We start from the raw sequence: 16,316 nt of genomic DNA on the forward strand, positions 1-16,316 counted from the left end.
GGGCACCGCCTCTTCCGCTCGTGGCGACCGGAAGTGGGCGGGAGGGCCGGAAGTTTAAGGGAATTTCCTGTGAGCTCGGCTTCCTCAACATGGCAGCGCCCTTGTCGGTGGAGGTGGAGTTCGGGTGAGTCACAGAGCTGGGGCACTGTGGGGATGGATTGAAGTCGTCGGGCCCGGAACTCCCCTCCCTCTGCTTTGGGGCCTGTCACGACCGAATCGCTGAGGCTCCTGGCGCCTTCCCAGAGCTACGCCACCCGCCTCGAAGAGTCTGAGAGGCTCGGTCTCCCTTGGCGACGAGACCGTATGTCCGGGAATAGAGGCGCAAGCCCGGGCGTGGAGGTGTCCTCTGGGCACTCCTCAGTTGCTCCGTGCCCTGCCGGACTCAAAAGGCATGACGTTAGCAGACGGCCTCCTTACCTTGTTTACTAATCTCGTTTTGGACCAGTCCCGTTTGTCTGGCATCTGAGCTCCTAGAGCCGAAAAGGACTACCCTTCACCCCCAGATTTCTTCTTCGGGCAGCAATTTCCGCTTACACGGTTCCTGGAGCCTTGTTTCTCATGGGATGTGTGGCCGAGGCGGCACTCCTTCTCTTTCCCAAGATTTGGGGGTGTTAAACAGACCTGAACCTTTTTCAGGTCCTTCAGTAAACTGGCTGATTGCCTTCTGCAGATCTTGAGTCAGGCGAAGATACGGGGACAAATAAATAGCACAGTGGAGGAGAATAAGTTGACAGTGCAGTTATACACAAGACAAGAGGAGCAGGAGTGGGACACACACACCCAATAGCTGAAGAAACACACATCAGGGAGGAAGTCCCCTCAAGCCACGATCTTCTATTCCCTACAAATGAGTTTGTCGTGTGATTTCAGAGCTGAGAGAAACTGCAGAGCTTGGAGGGAAGGCAAAGGAACTGAGACCCAAGAGATGGGTGGTATAATTTCGAGTCACATGGAAAAAGCTGGGACTAGATGTGTGTGTGCACGTGTGTGTGTGTGTGTGTGTATGTGTGTGTGTGTGTGTGTGTGTGAAGATAAACAAGCCAAGGCTTATATGAAAGGAAAAATCTGAAATGGTAATCTAAAACCTCTACCCATAAATGCCTTTCCTTCCATTGGATGCCCTCAGTTTCTTTCATGTTTTCCCTTCACTGGATAGTCCATTCAGTAGTCATTATTGAGTGCCTATCATGTGCCAGGCAGTGAGCCAGGCACTGAGGATACAAAGATAAATAGAACTCTGTCCATGCCCTCCAGTGCTCAGTGTTTCTGTCCCTTAGAAGGGGCAGTCTCATGAATGTTAACTGCATTTTAATTGACAATATTGTCTGGCCCCATGGGTCCAATTAGAACTATGCTGGTCTGGTCTCCTCACTATTTTGCTTCACCGACCCTTGGCTCGGCTATGCCCCCTACGCCAGCCCTCCCGTAGCATGGAAGTTCTAGGAAGATCCCTGCTACTTTGACAGGCCCCAGCAGAGCTGAAAAGGGAGAAGCTGCAGACTACCGGTATCGAGGTTTCTCTGCAGTCAGCTTACCTTTCATTGTCACTGAGTCAGACCTGGTTTTTGTTCATCAGAAATGTTTTCTGTCTGCCGGGTACTGTGCTGGCAGCAGTGGGGAAGTCCTATAGGGAAAGTATGGTCCTTGCCTTCGAGAACTTACAAACCAGCTTAATTACCCCTTTTCTAGTTTAAACATCGCTAGCCTTAGCCTCCCTTACCTGCAAGAGCAAGAGTGACCCCCACAACATTTCTCCCCCAGTCTACCCATCTTTGAACAGCTCCGCTCACCACCACAATGTCCCATGAGAATTGCAGCTTCTCAGGAAGGAAGAACATCTACGGTGTATTTTAAACCCAGATTCCATCTCTCTTTGTGTCAATGCATGCTTTTGCCCTTGGCTTTTCCTTCATTTTCTCCATTTCTTCGCGGACTTCCTTCACCCTTCACTCTGAACCTGAGCAGATTTGCAAAGAAACCTTGCCCATCATTCTCTCCCTTTTGTTCCTGAGTGCCACTGTGATCCTTGAAGTGTGTGGTTAGCCCCTGACCAGATGTCATCCTGTCTGTCCTACCTGCTTTGAGAGCCTCTCTAGACGACCTCTCATACCTTTCATCTTGTCAGGAACCAATTCTGCCATCCTTTGTCTTGCCACCTGAAGTGTCCTTAGCGGAGCATTTTCTCAGGTCACACAAAATTCAAAGTATGCGGTAGAAATGTGTTTTGCGTCCCTGAGGTCCAGATGTGAGGTTCCCTCTCCTTTTCCTCTTATCCTTCCTCCTGAGACTGGTAGGTGTTGGCAAAGAGAGGCAATGCCATTGAGGCCAGAGAAGGAGGAGAAATGGGCATTTTCATTCGTTCAACAAATACTTCTTGAGTGCCTGCTGTGTGCCAGGCTCTGTTTTAGGCCGAGCTTGCATTCCAGCAGGCAAAGGGAAATAAACAAAACTAAAAATACATGGGGTGATCAGATAGAGACAAGCTAGAAAAAGTGAGGGCAGTTTGAGGAGCGTATATACCAGCCACTGGTACCAAGAAACACTCCTGTCACAAACTGGGGAGTGAAGGGAAAGGTGAAGTGTCTTTAGATGTAATTCCTTAACTGAGTTTGAACAGCAAACCCTATAGGACGTAAGAAAATCTGGCTTTGGTTCTCTTCTGGGGTCAAAACAGGCCCCTTTCCTGCCTCCCGAATCTCTGCAGGGGCTGGGCGTTCACCTTCCACCCCTCCAGATGTGCTGGCAGCACAAACACCAGCCCCTCCCTTGAAGGCCAGTGAACCCAGTGGTGACAGGTCACTCTGAGCCAGACTGCTTCTCCCTTACCCGCTTGCAAAGGGAAAAACAGCCTTGGCCTCTGAGCCTGGCACCACCAGGTTTGGCCGCTCTTGGTTGTTTGCCTGGGTTCCAGTGCCCCCAGTTCCCACCCCTCTTCTCTGACCCCCAACTCCTGAGCCCCTTGCCTGTCACCCTCCCCCACCCCAGCTGCTGCATGTGCCAGCCCCCACCCAGAAGAGAACGAGGCTCTTGGAAGGGGATAAATGGAGGCTCTGTGCAGGCTTGCAGCTGAAATGGCCCTGCGCGCGGCCACAGATGGGCCTCCTCTCCCCCTCCACATTTCTGCATCAACAAAGCGTGACCTTGTTTGGATGACAGTCGCCCCATGTTTCCCCCATGACAATGCTTGCCTTGCCTTTGCCTCCCAGTGGACTGTCTCAGGACATCTCTGTTCTCCGAAATTGGGAAAGGGTGGTGTAGCGGGAAGCGTCACATCCATCAAAAGTCCGTTAAGGCCTTCTCAGTTAAGATCCACGTGAAGTCCGAGATGGGAATCAGGAGACCCAGAGGAAGAAGCACTGTGGGGCATTGAAAGAGCCCTGGTGTCCGCATCATAAACCCCTGGCTTCTGGACTTGGCTCCGACCATCTCTGCTGTCCCAGCCTCCCCTTGGCCAGGTGCTGGCACATAGAAGTGAGCCAAGGTCTGCCCTCAAGGGGCTTTCTGACCTTTGGGGAGTCTTGTTTTCTTCCTGCCAAGGCTGCTGGGGCTAAGCAGAAACCAGCTGGAATTCAAATCCCACTTCAGCCACTGCCTGTGTGACCGTGGACAAGTCACTTAACCTGTCCGGGCCTCCGTCTGCTTCTTCATCGGATACAACTAGTAATGTCTTCCTCCCTTCCTCCTTACCTGGGCTGCCCTCAGAATGAAATGAGATGAAGAATATTCTTATGAATGGCAAAGTTATTGCTAAACCCAGTGGAGTCTCAACCTCCAGCACTGTGGTGTGCCCACCGGGCCCAGCAGTGAGTGGCACAAGCAGGGGCATTTCAAACCCTCCCCTGGCCCAAGGAGACCCCTCAACACACAGGGTCTCCACCGTGCCTGATGCTGGCTCCTCGCCACTTCTGTAGATGGAAAGATTGAGGCTTGAGAACATGGAGTCACATGCCCAAGGTCTGGGCATCAGGCAGAGGTGGAGCACGGCCTCCATCTCAGGGCGACAGCTCCAAAGCTTGTTCTCTGCACCTGTATGCTAAGCTGCCTCTTGAGAAAGCGGAGGAGTAAAAATGAGAGTCTGCAAATTTGGGTACTTGATTATTGGTAGAGACTATCTGCACCCCACTTCACATTAGGAAGTCACATTTGAGGATCCGTCACAGTCTGGTACCCGAGCTGTTCCTGAGCCTTGGTCTGTGCGTCTCTTGGGCTTCTAATGCCAGCCCCTTCGGTTTTCAGTCTCCACCAGCTATTTGCAGGAGCTCACCCGGCTGTCTTTCTCTGGCCCTCCTTTGCAGAGGCGGCGCAGAGCTCCTGTTCGACGGCATAAAGAAGCATCAGGTCACCTTGCCTGGACAGGAGGAACCCTGTGAGTATGAGCATTCCGAGCCCCGCTCTGAGGGCCGCTGAGCAGGAGCCTGGGGTCACTCAGCTCTGTGCAAGGGGGAAGGGGCAGGGTTTCCCTGGCCAGTGGGAGAGGGGAGAGGGAGGAGGAGGCATCACCATCCTCTCTGGGATGAGCCAGCTTTGTAGGAAGGAGATAGCATAGCTCAGTCCTTACAGATGCAGGTTCTGGATTCAGACAGACTCAAGTTTGAATCTCTCTAGAGCCTTAGGCCAGGCACCTCACCTCTCTGAGCTTTAGTGTTCTCACACGTGAGGTAGGGACAGAAATCCCTACATGCTAAAAGCTGTAGCGCGCATCTCTGCTGTTGTCGGATGGCAGCAGAGAGGCGTCCTCCTGAAGGGGGTCACCTTCAGCAAAAATAGAGCCGTGTGGATGGGCTCACGTGGTGAGAGGATTTAGATGAGGAGAAAAGTATCCAGCCAGAAAGGAGGTGTGATGGGGAAGGTTGACTGAGGGGGAGACAGTGGGTCGTTGGGGTTTTTTGGTTTTTTGGTTTTTGGTTTTTTTGGTCCATTTAAGTACTTGATCTTCTTCCTTTAACAAATGTACACTGAGCATGTCCTGTGTGGAAGACCATGTGCCAGGCACTGGGGAGACATGTAAAGAAGAGCCGGTCCCTGCCTTCACACTGGGTGGGGAGGGGGGTCGAAGAGGTAACTTACAGGGGTCCAGCTGGGTAAATACTGGGGTAGCCTGGAGGCAGGGGCCCGGGCACCGCAACCCTGAAGGGGCTCGGCAGCCCTGGCAGTGGATCCTCGCCAGAACAGAGCGCTCAGGAATGGGAACCCGTCTCCACCTGGGGATGAGATGGCTCTGCGGGGAGGGGAGATCAGTCACATGAGGAGGCAGGGGAATGAGGTTCACGGAAGCGGGCCGTCGAGAAATGGTCATGAGGTTTGACAGGGTTCTTCTGGAACTGGACACGCGTCTGCCAGGAATCAGACAATTCCCCAAATTCACTGGCTGCCAAGCTGTCTCTGACCGTCCCTTGGGTTGGAGAGCAGTGGCACAGGGTGGATCTGTGTGCCACATTCAGAGGCTGGGGACGCCCACCAAAGTACAGGACACTGCCATCCTTGAGCTGGGAGCGGGCATGAGGCTGGGGTTAAATTTCGGGATTGGGGGACCGTGTGCATCCCTGGTGGGGGAAGACTGGGGAAGACGAAGGTGACTGTTCCTTAGTTTGACAGGTGGCCACACAGCCTTGGGAGGGAACAAGGGGCTCTCAGAAGCTTCTCAAAGATTCAGCCTCAAAGACCTGGCCAGGAAGTTAGTAAAGTCTCACAAGTTAGGATTCGTTTCCCCTGCATTTGCATGGCAGGTTTAGTGATTCCAGTCCCCTTCATTCATCCACTGGCTGAGTGTTTACCGTGTGCCAGAGATGGGAGGAAGTACTTCGTGGTTGCGGTTGGCATATCTGGTTTTGAGTGCCCCCTTTGTAGCAGGCACCGTATTAGTTGCTGGGTATTCGGTGGTGAGCAAAACAGATGTGGTTCTCGCCCTAAATGGAGCATAATGGAAGTGGAGGCAGGCAGCAAACCGGGAAACACCTAATGTAAACTGCCCAGGTGGTGGGCATTGGCACGAGGAGAACACACAGGGGCTTTGAACGCGAGCCGGTGGTAAGGGCAGGCTTCTAAAGAGGTGGCTTTGAGGCGAAGACCTGAAGGATAGAAAGAAGCTGGCCTCATAAATCGGCAGGGAGAGCAGAGGTGCAGAGGGCCGTTCCAAGTAGAGGGGGTAGCTCTTGGTAAAAACCCTCAAGGTGGTCCAGGAACTGAAGAAAGGCCAGTGTGATGAGGGGCACAGGCTGAGTTTGGCGTGGTAGACCGCACCCCTGTTGGTTGTGCAAATAATTGTCACAGATTCCTAGGCGGTAGCTGCCGTTATCATTCCCGTTTTAAAAACTGGAAACCCAAACTCCAAGACATCAAGGTCCACACCGCGCAGTTATTTAAGTGGCAGAACTGGGATTTAGAACCAGACTTCAGGGTCTCCAAAGGCCTTGCGTGGTGCCACTAACTCCCTTGACCCACATGACCTCTCCTACCTGCAGTGTATTTTCTGGTTTTGACACTTTCATTCATTCATTCATTCATTCATTCATTCATCCATGCCTTCAACAGCTACTTTGATTTGTGTAATGACCATAGTAAATATTATCTATCAAGAAAACCAGATCTCTGAGAGAGACGGAAAGACCTGTCCAGAGTTGCAGAAATAGGGAGACTGGGCTAAGCGCAGATGTTTGATCTCTCATTCTCCATTTACTGCTTATGGGGCCGATGGGGCCTGTCCTCCCCTCTCTGGGATGGCCGAAAAGGAAGTGGGAGAGAAACTGAAATGGCCCCTTTACTCAGCCTTTGGGCCCTTGGCAGTGGATCTTTACCCCTGGTTCCCATTTTTGCCCTGCTGCGCCCAGAGGCATAGGTCACACCGCAGCCACGGAGCTGGCTGGCAGCTGCCAGACATTACCCTGGCACACAGGAGCCCAGCGGGTGCCGCCAGCAGAGTCTCACTCTTCCCCCAAGCCCGTGCCCAGCACTGTCGACTGGCAGCCTTCCCAGCCCGGGGGCTGCAACTTGGCCAAGCAGGTCTTGGAGACTCCAGCAGAGAAAATAGCAACCATAAGATTATGGATTGTGACAAGTCTCACAAACAAGGGGACTCCGGAGCCCTGGGTCCTGGGCCAGGGGAGAGCTTCCAACCGAGCCAACTTGGGAAAAGAGGATGGGCAAGGCCAAAGGGGGTGAGCTTGCAGGAGGAGCCCTGGCAGTGCGCGTTTGCAGATCACTTAGTTCCACGGGCCTCTTTTTTCCCATCTGTGAAACGGGAGGTTGGGTTAGATTTAGTCTTTATTGAGCTGGCTATCCATCGGACATCCACAGTCTGGGAAAGTTGCTTCCAGATCTGAGCATACAATTCTGGGAATCGGGATGTGTTGGTGAGAAGTTATGCGTGTAGAGGGGACCTCCTAACAGCCATCTCCGTGGAGCAGGCCTTGATTGGCAGAGGTTGGTAGCACCATCAGTTTCGGACATTGTGGCTGCTGGGGGCTGGCTTTTATACATCAAGAGCTCCTTCGGTGCAAGGCCCCCAGCCCGTGGTTGGTCAGTGGGCTGGAGCAAACCCAAAACTTCAGGGGAGACAGACTGTCCCCATGTGGGCCTTACCTGCCCTGGCCCCCAGGAGGAGACACTAGGCCTCACCTTTCCCTGCCCTTCTTCCTCTGCCCTGCCTTTGTATTACAGGGTGGCCCGGCCAGGGAGCTGGAGGGAGCTCCCGGGCGCTTTAAACTGCTTAGCATGCATTTCACAGCCTCTCTGGGGCCAGCTGTTCCTTTCTCTGCTCTGGGGCCTGTTTGCTGATCCCCTCCCCACCGCCCTCCTCTCCCCCAACCCCTCCCAGTCCCTGTGCAAAATTGCTTTTGAAAAGATCCACTTTCTGCTTAATTAAACAATGAGGAGCGTCCCCTGCACATCTGTAAACCTCCTTCTGAGGCCAGTTTAGCCCACAAACTGCTCCATTCTTACCCCCATTCACTTGTAAATAGACCCTCTGATGTTCCCTCTACCCTCTCTTCTCCTTTACTCCCCCCATCTCTGCTCTTTCTTCTCCCTTTTCAACTAAGGCCTGGGGTGGGCTCCCAGAAGAGCCTGGAGCCTGGTGGACTTGGTGGGAACTGGAGCGGTTTAACCTTATGGAGGAGAAGACTTAGGGGGTCTGGCTCTCCCAGAACTGAGTGGTGTGTGGAAGAGGGGCCACTTTTGTTGGTGTGGTCCCTGTGGACCAACCAAGGCTCATTGGGTGCGAGTGTCAGGAAGATAGATTTCTGGTTGGGGGCAAGGTTCTCCCTGGAGGTGATCAAAGAGAGGCTGGATGTGGGTCTGTCGCAGGCGAGTTCATGAGCAGATAAGATCTTGGGATTGTTCTCTTTCAGCCCAAGAACCTAGGATGGACACCAGTGGCAGGGAGGGGCTGCCACAGTGGGTGGTCAGTGTCCGCAGACAAGGACAGGTCAACTGGGTGAGCAATCCTGGTGGAAGCTTCCGTAGGTGCTAAGAGGGGAGTGTGTGGTGCCCCTTTGCCAACAGCCTGCAGGAGAGGGGTCTGGCAGCCAAGGGGATAAGGAGCCCTGAGTCACTGTGGCCAGAGGATATTGTCCTGTGCAGTGGACGCTCCACAGGGCCTGCTGCTCCCTTTATGCCTGAACCCTCACGGCAGCGCTTTGGGGTTTGGATCGCTGTCCCCGTATGTCAGGCTGACACTGCAACTGGTGCCCTCCCAGATGCCCTATCCAGGGCATCTAGCAGCAGCTCAGGGTCCCCCAGCTCCAGAACCCCAGCTCTTAACCACTCCGCCACAGAGCAGCAGCTCCCATTACTGCTGTTTCCCAAATGGGCGGGCCAGGCTTCCTTGCTGGAGACCTTGTATTAGGTGCCTATCAGATGCCGGCATTCTGGCCTCCACAGCCTCAGAATGTGATTCCTTCCACCTGGGCTGTCCTGGGAGCATCTTAGGGGTCTGAACATCGAAAATGGAAGGGAACACCTGGCTGGCTCAGTCAGTAGAGCTCTTGACCTTGGAGGTCATGAGTTCAAGCCCCACATTGTGTATAGAGTTTACTTTAAAAAAAAAAAAAAAGATTTTTAAAATAATAAAGTTGAGGGAAGGCCAGTGTCTGGGGTCCCCTCACTGCTCCCAGCCCCCCACCCCATTCCCCCATTGCCTTTCCAGCTTTTGATGGCAGTGGATCCTACAGAAAACCCCAGCCAGTCCCAGCATTATCTGATGAGTCCTTGACTGTACTCCACCCCGGAGACTGTCCGAGCACATCCCCAGGGTGCCAGGGGCCTGAGCAGAGCTTGTGGAAGCTCAGGACACTGGGAGAGAGCAAAGGGTACGGGTTTTTCCTCCGGATCACAGAACAGTCACGGCACTGACGTGCCAGGAACTTTATATGGATCGTCTGATTCAGTCCTCATGACCACTGTGTGAGGCGTTCTTACCACTCCCATTTCCCAAAGGAAGCTGCGGCTCAGAGAATCCCACGGCCAAGGTCGTAGGACCAAGAAGTAATGGGTTTAAACTCAGAACTGGGACTGTCTGTGTTCCCAACCTCTTCTCCCTCCATAGTCGTCCACATGTCCAGCAAACATCTCAGGCGGGTTCTGTGTGTGAGATTGTGTGCTGTGTGCTGTGTGCTGTGGCCACACCAGGTCCTCAGAACACACTCTGGTTCCTAACGGTCATGCCGTTTAGGAACATGAATTTGAGCTGGATCTCGATAACGTGCGTAGCCAGAGAAACAGGGAGCCCCAGCCCAGGCAGTGTGGGTTCTGTACCCATGGAGCAAACTTGGAGTACACGAGGAAGGAGAGGCCTCTTCCGGGGAAGACCTGTCTCAAGGCCCCTGCATGCCCTGCATGGTCTGGCCCCTGGCTACTGCTTTGGTCTCATCTGCTGATTGTCTTGCTTTCTCTGTTCTATTACCTTGAACCTGCCAATTCCATCCCGCCATTAAGTCTTCATGTGTATTCTTTCTCCTGCCTGGGATGCTTCCCCGTCCTGCCCTGCTCATCCATGAGGCCTCAGCATCAACATGAACGTCCTCAGAAAAGTTTTCCTGCACCCGCACAAAAGAGATAGCATTTATCACCACTGATTGAATAAGTGGTGGCCGTCTCCCCTGCTGGCCTGTTAGCTCCATGAGGGCGGGCTCTGCGTCCTTCTTGCTCATTGCCGTCTTCCTAGCACCTGGCACATAGTAGTTGCTCAGTAAATATTTGCCTTGCAAATCCCAGGAGGGAAACCACCCTCCGTGGGAGCGGGAAGGCAGGAGGACATAGAGGGGGAAGGTGGATCGAAGATTCCCCAGAGCCACCAGTCCCTGACTCTGCTTAACCCTTCCTCCTCCCCTGGGCGCCTTTGGAAGCCGACCATCTGGCTTGGAGATTATTTGCATATTGTCTGGGCCTCAGCAAGCCTAGCAAGATGTCCCTGGGGGTGTGTTTCAGGCCAGGCCGAGTGGCCCTTGCAGGCCTCCTTGTGAAGGGAGCCGTGAGTTCCACCTCTCCCCACCCCCAAATCCAGGCATGGGGGAACAATACGGTGGCCTCACCATGGAAACAGGCTATCAAGAATGTGGGCAGGCCTGGGGGGCACAGAAAAGGGAGGGAGTGACCTCAGCAAAGAGGAGCATCATGATAAATGAGCCCGTACCGACAGCAGACTCACCCCCCAGTCCACCCCTCTGGGACTCCATGATGGTGCCTTCACTTGGATGACCCCGACATGACCACTAGCCCTCTCCCCTCCCCCCAGCCTATCCAGGGTGAAGCAGAGCCCCCCCCCCCCCCCCCCCCGCCTCCTTTTGGAGGGAGCCCGGGCCTTTACCCAACGGGGTCCTGGTTCTGTACCGGCCAGCCAGGGCTGTGGAGGTACAGCTGGTGGCCCTCAGGCCAGGCACTGCCCAGTGCCTCTCAGCTCCTCCGCGCACGCAGGCACAACCCCGCCTGCCATGGCTGGCTGATGGATGCGTCAGACCCCGGCGGCTGTATCGAGCGGCAGCAAGATGTATGGGCTGGCGGCCCACCAGACAGTGCCAAGATGGAGGCCAAGGGGAAACCTCTGAAACCAGGCCTCAGGGAGAAACCCAGCCAGAGTGTAAACGGACCGCAGCTAGTCGGAGGCTGCACTCCCCATCCCCTGCCCACTCCAGGGACCATGAGGACTCGAATCTGCTTTGTGTAAAAGCAGGAATTAAAATCGAAAGGCGGCAGCCTCAGACATTGGACACTTTGCCCATGGCCCTGTGCTCTGCTGGCATACGACCCAGGGAAGTTGGCACGGAGCAGAGTGTCCGGGTCCATCCGGGGTGCAGCCTGCCTGCCTCCTAGAAGGCTCCCACGCGGGTCAGAGAGAATGCCTTAAAGTCCTGTCCAAGGCTGATGCTAGGGTGGAGACACGCTGCTGGGCCTAGACTGGGGCAGAACTGAGCTTCTCTTGTCCAAGCCGATTTTCCCTCACCTGTGTGCCAGGGCTGTCGTTCTAGGCAGAGAAACCAAGGCACTACCTGGGCCTTTGTCCAGCTTCACCCTGGAGCTTTGTCTCGGGCATGTGTTCAGGACAGCAGACGCTTCTGAGAGACTAAGTCAGGATAGGGGTGGCTAGCCCCAGGCCCCTGCTGATTTCCCAGAGACCAGTTGTCTCCCCAGGACTTTCAGTTCTCAGGTGGTCTCGGGGAGAGAAGGAACTCCTGCAGCCTTAGGAGACAGTCTGTTGGAGGTGTGGATAGTTGAGAGCCATAGGCTTTGAGGAGTTTATAGAGCCAGATTTCAGTGTGCCGTGGCCAGGGACCCTGTTCCTAGGAAAGGAGAGGTGACCCAGGGGACAGATGGCTCTGAGCCTCCACATGATGTGCAAAGAGCTTGGTGACTGTCCCAGAACCAGAGTGGCAGATCTCAGTGTCCAGCTGGGAAGGAAAGGCCCTTTCAGTCCTGAACCTCTTGCCTCTTCAGCGTGGCCGTCCCCGGCCTGGGGGGCTCTGTGAAGGTGGGGGCAATGGGGCAGTGATTTGTCAGCGTCTCCGGCGGGTGAAGGATCCTTCTCTCCCTCTGCCAGAGGAAATTAACTGATGTTATCGGCTCAGCAATTGTTTTTCTTCCCTCACAAAGGGAAATATATGCAGACCCCTCCAAGAGCAAAGATGAATCCCCCCTTCTGGGACTGGCTGGAGAGAGAAAGGTGGAGGGGGCTCTTCAGGGCCCTCTCAGAAGCCTATCTGTGGCAGCTTCGAACCATCTTCCGGAACTTGTGGGGGCCTGTCTCCCAGCCCTTTCACATGTGACAGTTCCTACGGCTGTCTGTCTTGAGGCCCCGTCACCTCCTTAAGTCTTGAGCAGAGCCACTTTCTCTGAAGACCTCTCTGGCAGGGCACCAACCTCCTAACCCATTTCCTCACCTTGGGAATCCACAAGTTCTGGGGCCATGAAAGCCTGGTCTAAAAGACGCCCCCAGAATCCTATGTCCACTTCTGATCCAGGCAAGTCTCTGAGGGCCAGAAATCATTGGGGTTTGGCAATAGTTTGTTCTGTGCCTTCCTTTCCAGGGGACATCCGGAACCTCCTTGTCTGGATCAAGAAGAACTTGCTAAAAGAGCGGCCAGAGTTGTTCATCCAGGGAGATAGCGTGTGAGTCCCTTCCTCCTCCTTCCCCGAGGAGGGCAGGCGGTGGTTTTGGGGGGAGGGGAGTGGAGGTTTGAACCCCTATCCTTGGGTTCCCCTACAGTCTTCTTGGGGTCCTCTTCCCTTTATCCTCCCTTTGTCTCTGGGCCTCAGCTATTCTCTCCATACAGAAAGTACTGAGCAAAAGATGCTGCCTTTGCAAGGTCCCTTTCATCCCCCGACAATTTGGGACTGTCGTCCCGTACAACTTTCTGTGATGATGCAAATGCTGTGTGTCTATGCTGTCCAGTAGAGTCGCTAAGCACACGAGCCTTTTGAGCCCTGGAAATGTGAATAGAGGCTCACAGGTGCGTTGGAGCACACGGGTCTAGAATTCCAGGGAGTCAGTGTGCGCACGTGTACGCGCACGTGTACACACACGTGGACGCACACACGCACATTTGTGCTCACTGGGGACACCCCTACACCTAGCCCAAAGCATCCGTGCCTGTCCAAGGCCTAGCCCGGCCTCCTGGGAAAGGAGCCATGTGCCAAGAAGTCGCTGTGCTTCTATAAGAAGGCCAGCCTTCTTATAGAAAAAAGAAAAAGAGGTGGGCAAGGTGCTTGTGGGACTCAGTCATCCCCTTGAAGCAGAGGTCACCAGCACGCCCTGGGGGGCTAAGGCTGCCATTCAGACCCCTGGCCCGGGTCACAGTCCAGCGGTGATGGAAGCTGCCCCCAAGGACAGTTGCGCTCCTTGGGCTGCTGCCAGCAGGAGCCAGACCGATACCTGTCCAGACATCAGCCTACCCAGCCTTACACCAGACAGGGCCGCTCCTGGGCATGTGGGGGCTGGAGGCCACTGGCAGCCCTCCCTGATTCTGAAGAGCCAAGATAGTCTCCTCTCCAGCACGGGCATGTGGGAGGCCTGGGACAGTGAGGTGAGACACCTGGAAAAATACGCTGCTACCAGGGTCACCATGATGGACACGCATCATGCCATCTCATCTGGCACAGTCCGGGAGGAAGGCTGTGAGTTAGGCCATTTTCAGATGAGGACACTGATGCCGGGAGAAACAAAATGAGTTGCCTGAGGTCTGGGAGGTGGTGCTGGAATTTGCACCTGTTTTCCATCCCAAAGGCCATGACTGTCTGGCCTGGTTTCCCGTAGACTCAGAGTGTCCCCTCCTCTTCCTGGGTGATCTTCGATCAGAACCTCGGGAGGAAAATCTTCCACCGCACCGTCCTCCGGCCCAAGTCTCTCAGCCTCTCTACCCCTGCTGCCTCCTGCCTCCTGCCCCCTGCCCTTCACTGCCTGCTCCTCACTCCCTCTTTCCCACAGGCGGCCAGGAATTCTGGTGCTCGTTAACGATGCCGACTGGGAACTGCTGGTCAGTACCTTGGGGGATATCCCTCCCCTCACTGCTTCCCTAGGACAGCCTTCGGCCTTTCATCAGGCCCAGAGGGGGTGGCTGGTTGGTCCTCTGTCCCACTTGGCCTCCAACCTGAGGCCACTCAAGTCTCCCGTCCCGGGAAGGAAGGAACGGGTAGCTGGGGGAAGTGTGCTTTCCTCCGTCCTGGAGATGTGCAAATTAACGTCAGGGCACTCGTTTTTCTGGTAGATTTTATCCTTCTCTCCCAAAGCATCCGGGCCCCCCCTTCCCTCCCGACCGCTGAGGAGAGGCTGGAAGAAGGGCCCTGACACTCTCCTCTCTCTCCTGGACCAGGGTGAGCTGGACTACCAGCTGCAGGACCAGGACAGCATCCTCTTCATATCCACGCTGCACGGCGGCTGAGGGCCCCGCACTGTGCCCAGGCTCCCTTGGGGTGGGGAGAAGAGAACAATCAGACATCCCCTGGGGCCCTGCTTCCAGGTCTCCCTGTCCCCCTTGGCCGCTTTCTTCCCTGCTCTGTCCCCCGAGCTCCCTCCAGGCAGGGAAAAGAGGCCAGGTGCTAAAAATGAGCCTTTCTCAGGCACGTGAGTGGGGGTGGGCAGGCTCAGCCCTGCCTCCCTTCCCAGCAGCTGAGGTGGGGGAGGGTGCCCCTCTGGTTGGTCACAACATGAAGGGGGCTCCGTGGCCAGGTGACCCAGCCACCTCCCACTCCTTGTATCTCAATCTAAACACTGAGTGACCACTGACACGCTCCAACTCCTGGGCTGTAGCGTCTTCGAGGAGAAGAGGAATGGACCCGAATAGCTTATAGGAGCCCCCTCCCTTCTCAAAGATGGGAGGAGTCTCTGCCTCAGTTTCCCCATCCAGACAGCAGAGGGCTCTGGCCGTCCCCCACTGATATCATTATGGAACCCCAGCTGGGGTCCCCTATTCAGTGCTGACTCCCCCCTCCCAGCAGCTGCTCTTCCAGCCACACCCCTCCTCCTGCTCCCCCAGCCCCAGCCCTTGACCCTGGCTGGCCTTCCCCCCCACACACAGGCCACCAGATGGGCTCCTGAGACCCTCCCCCAGCAAAAGGCTGCCTGCAGCCCATTCTGGAGAGAGAGAGCAGGCAAAAGCTTGAACTGGCAGATAGCGGCCTGGGGAGTCAGAGTGCCTCAGTTTCCTCTTCAGTGGCAATTGAGTATTTATAGTATCTGAAAGCAGGCTTGATACTTGATGGCACAAATGGAGACTTCATCTCCTTTCCCACCTCCTGCAGGAAGCAGGATGGGGGCAGGCAGCACCTGGTAGGCAGGATGGTTCGCCCCTCCTCCCTCCATCCCTTCTGGAAGTCTTGGGGCCTCAGTGTCTGCAACAGCTGGCCTTGGGCAAATAAAAGACTAGGTTGTTTACTAGCTTTGCCTGGAGCTTCATCCTTAGAAACCAGTGGCACCTCACATCCCCCCAGCCATGGTCCCCGGTCCAGTCTCTGCCCCAGCCAAGGGCTTTCAGAGCTGCCCTTCACCCAACAGAGGGCAGGGGTTGAAACCCAGACTACACAGGCTGTCTAGGAGGGGGTGATCCGACATGGCCGTCTGGAGACAGGGATGGCAAAGCCAGTCTGTGCTGACCTGTCTGGGTCCCAGGACACTTCTCTACTTTGTCTGTCTGAGGCTAGGCTTTGTCCCACCAGCTGCAGCCCCAGAATGCAGAATGGGGGTGGCATATAAGACTGCTGAACCTCCCTTCCCATGACCTGGAGGAAAAGCCTTGCTGGAGGGAAACCTCAAAAAAAAAAAAAAAAAAAAAATTAGGGCATTAACATCATCCCACCCAAAACATTGCTTTCTATTAAATGTCAATGGTTTAAGGTGGAATTTCTCTCATTCTTTGGAGATGAAAGTGCCAAGTGGTTGTCTCGGCAGCGTTGGGGATGGGGGCGATGTGTGTGCACATCATTCTCAAGGCCTAGGGGGACACACGACCCCTGGCTTCTGGGCTTCTTTCCAGTGCTCTGGGGGTAGAGACCTCCTGGGTTGCATAGGTGGGGGCCAGCCATGTTGGGGTTATGGGTAGGAGCTGGTCTGAGTGCGAGTTAAGGCCAGTGTTGGGGTCCAAGTGCTGTCTAGAAAGGCTGTATGACCAACCCGCCCAAGGTGCTGAGGCCAGGATCTCCATGTTAGGGAACAGAGCAAGGGATTTGAAATGGCCCCCTACAATCTCACTGATTCCTGTAACCTGGAGGTGCCTCCCTGCCTCCAGCCCCACTGGAATGGCCCATTGTCCCACCTGGGATTCCAAGTCCTGGAAACTGGACGATAGTGTTCCTTTCCTGCCTGCACCGGGAAGAGGGAGAGTAGATTCAGGATA

General features: G+C 55.0%; 1 protein-coding gene across 1 annotated transcript; it reads left to right on the forward strand.

Moving 5' to 3' along the window:
• The first annotated feature begins 8 nt into the window (after positions 1 to 8).
• On the forward strand, positions 9 to 15,361 carry URM1 (ubiquitin related modifier 1). The gene is made up of 5 exons (XM_060608480.2): positions 9 to 124; positions 4,296 to 4,366; positions 12,516 to 12,597; positions 13,913 to 13,961; positions 14,298 to 15,361. The coding sequence occupies exons 1-5, from the start codon at positions 90 to 92 to the stop codon at positions 14,364 to 14,366; spliced, it is 306 nt and encodes a 101-aa protein (XP_060464463.1). The 5' UTR covers positions 9 to 89; the 3' UTR covers positions 14,367 to 15,361.
• Positions 15,362 to 16,316: the final 955 nt, after the last annotated feature.

Source organism: Panthera onca, chromosome D4, assembly GCF_046562875.1.
Source record: "Panthera onca isolate mPanOnc1 chromosome D4, mPanOnc1 haplotype 2, whole genome shotgun sequence".
Classification (NCBI taxonomy): domain Eukaryota; kingdom Metazoa; phylum Chordata; class Mammalia; order Carnivora; family Felidae; genus Panthera; species Panthera onca.

What these genes read in the sequence shown, in the direction of transcription:
- URM1 (XM_060608480.2), top strand. Translation starts at nt 90, where the DNA reads ATGGCAGCGCCCTTGTCGGTGGAGGTGGAGTTCGG. An exon ending in TTCATCCAGGGAGATAGCGT is followed by an intron (nt 12,598 to 13,912) that starts GTGAGTCCCTTC and finishes TCTTTCCCACAG; the next exon opens with GCGGCCAGGAATTCTGGTGC. An exon ending in ATGCCGACTGGGAACTGCTG is followed by an intron (nt 13,962 to 14,297) that starts GTCAGTACCTTG and finishes CTCCTGGACCAG; the next exon opens with GGTGAGCTGGACTACCAGCT.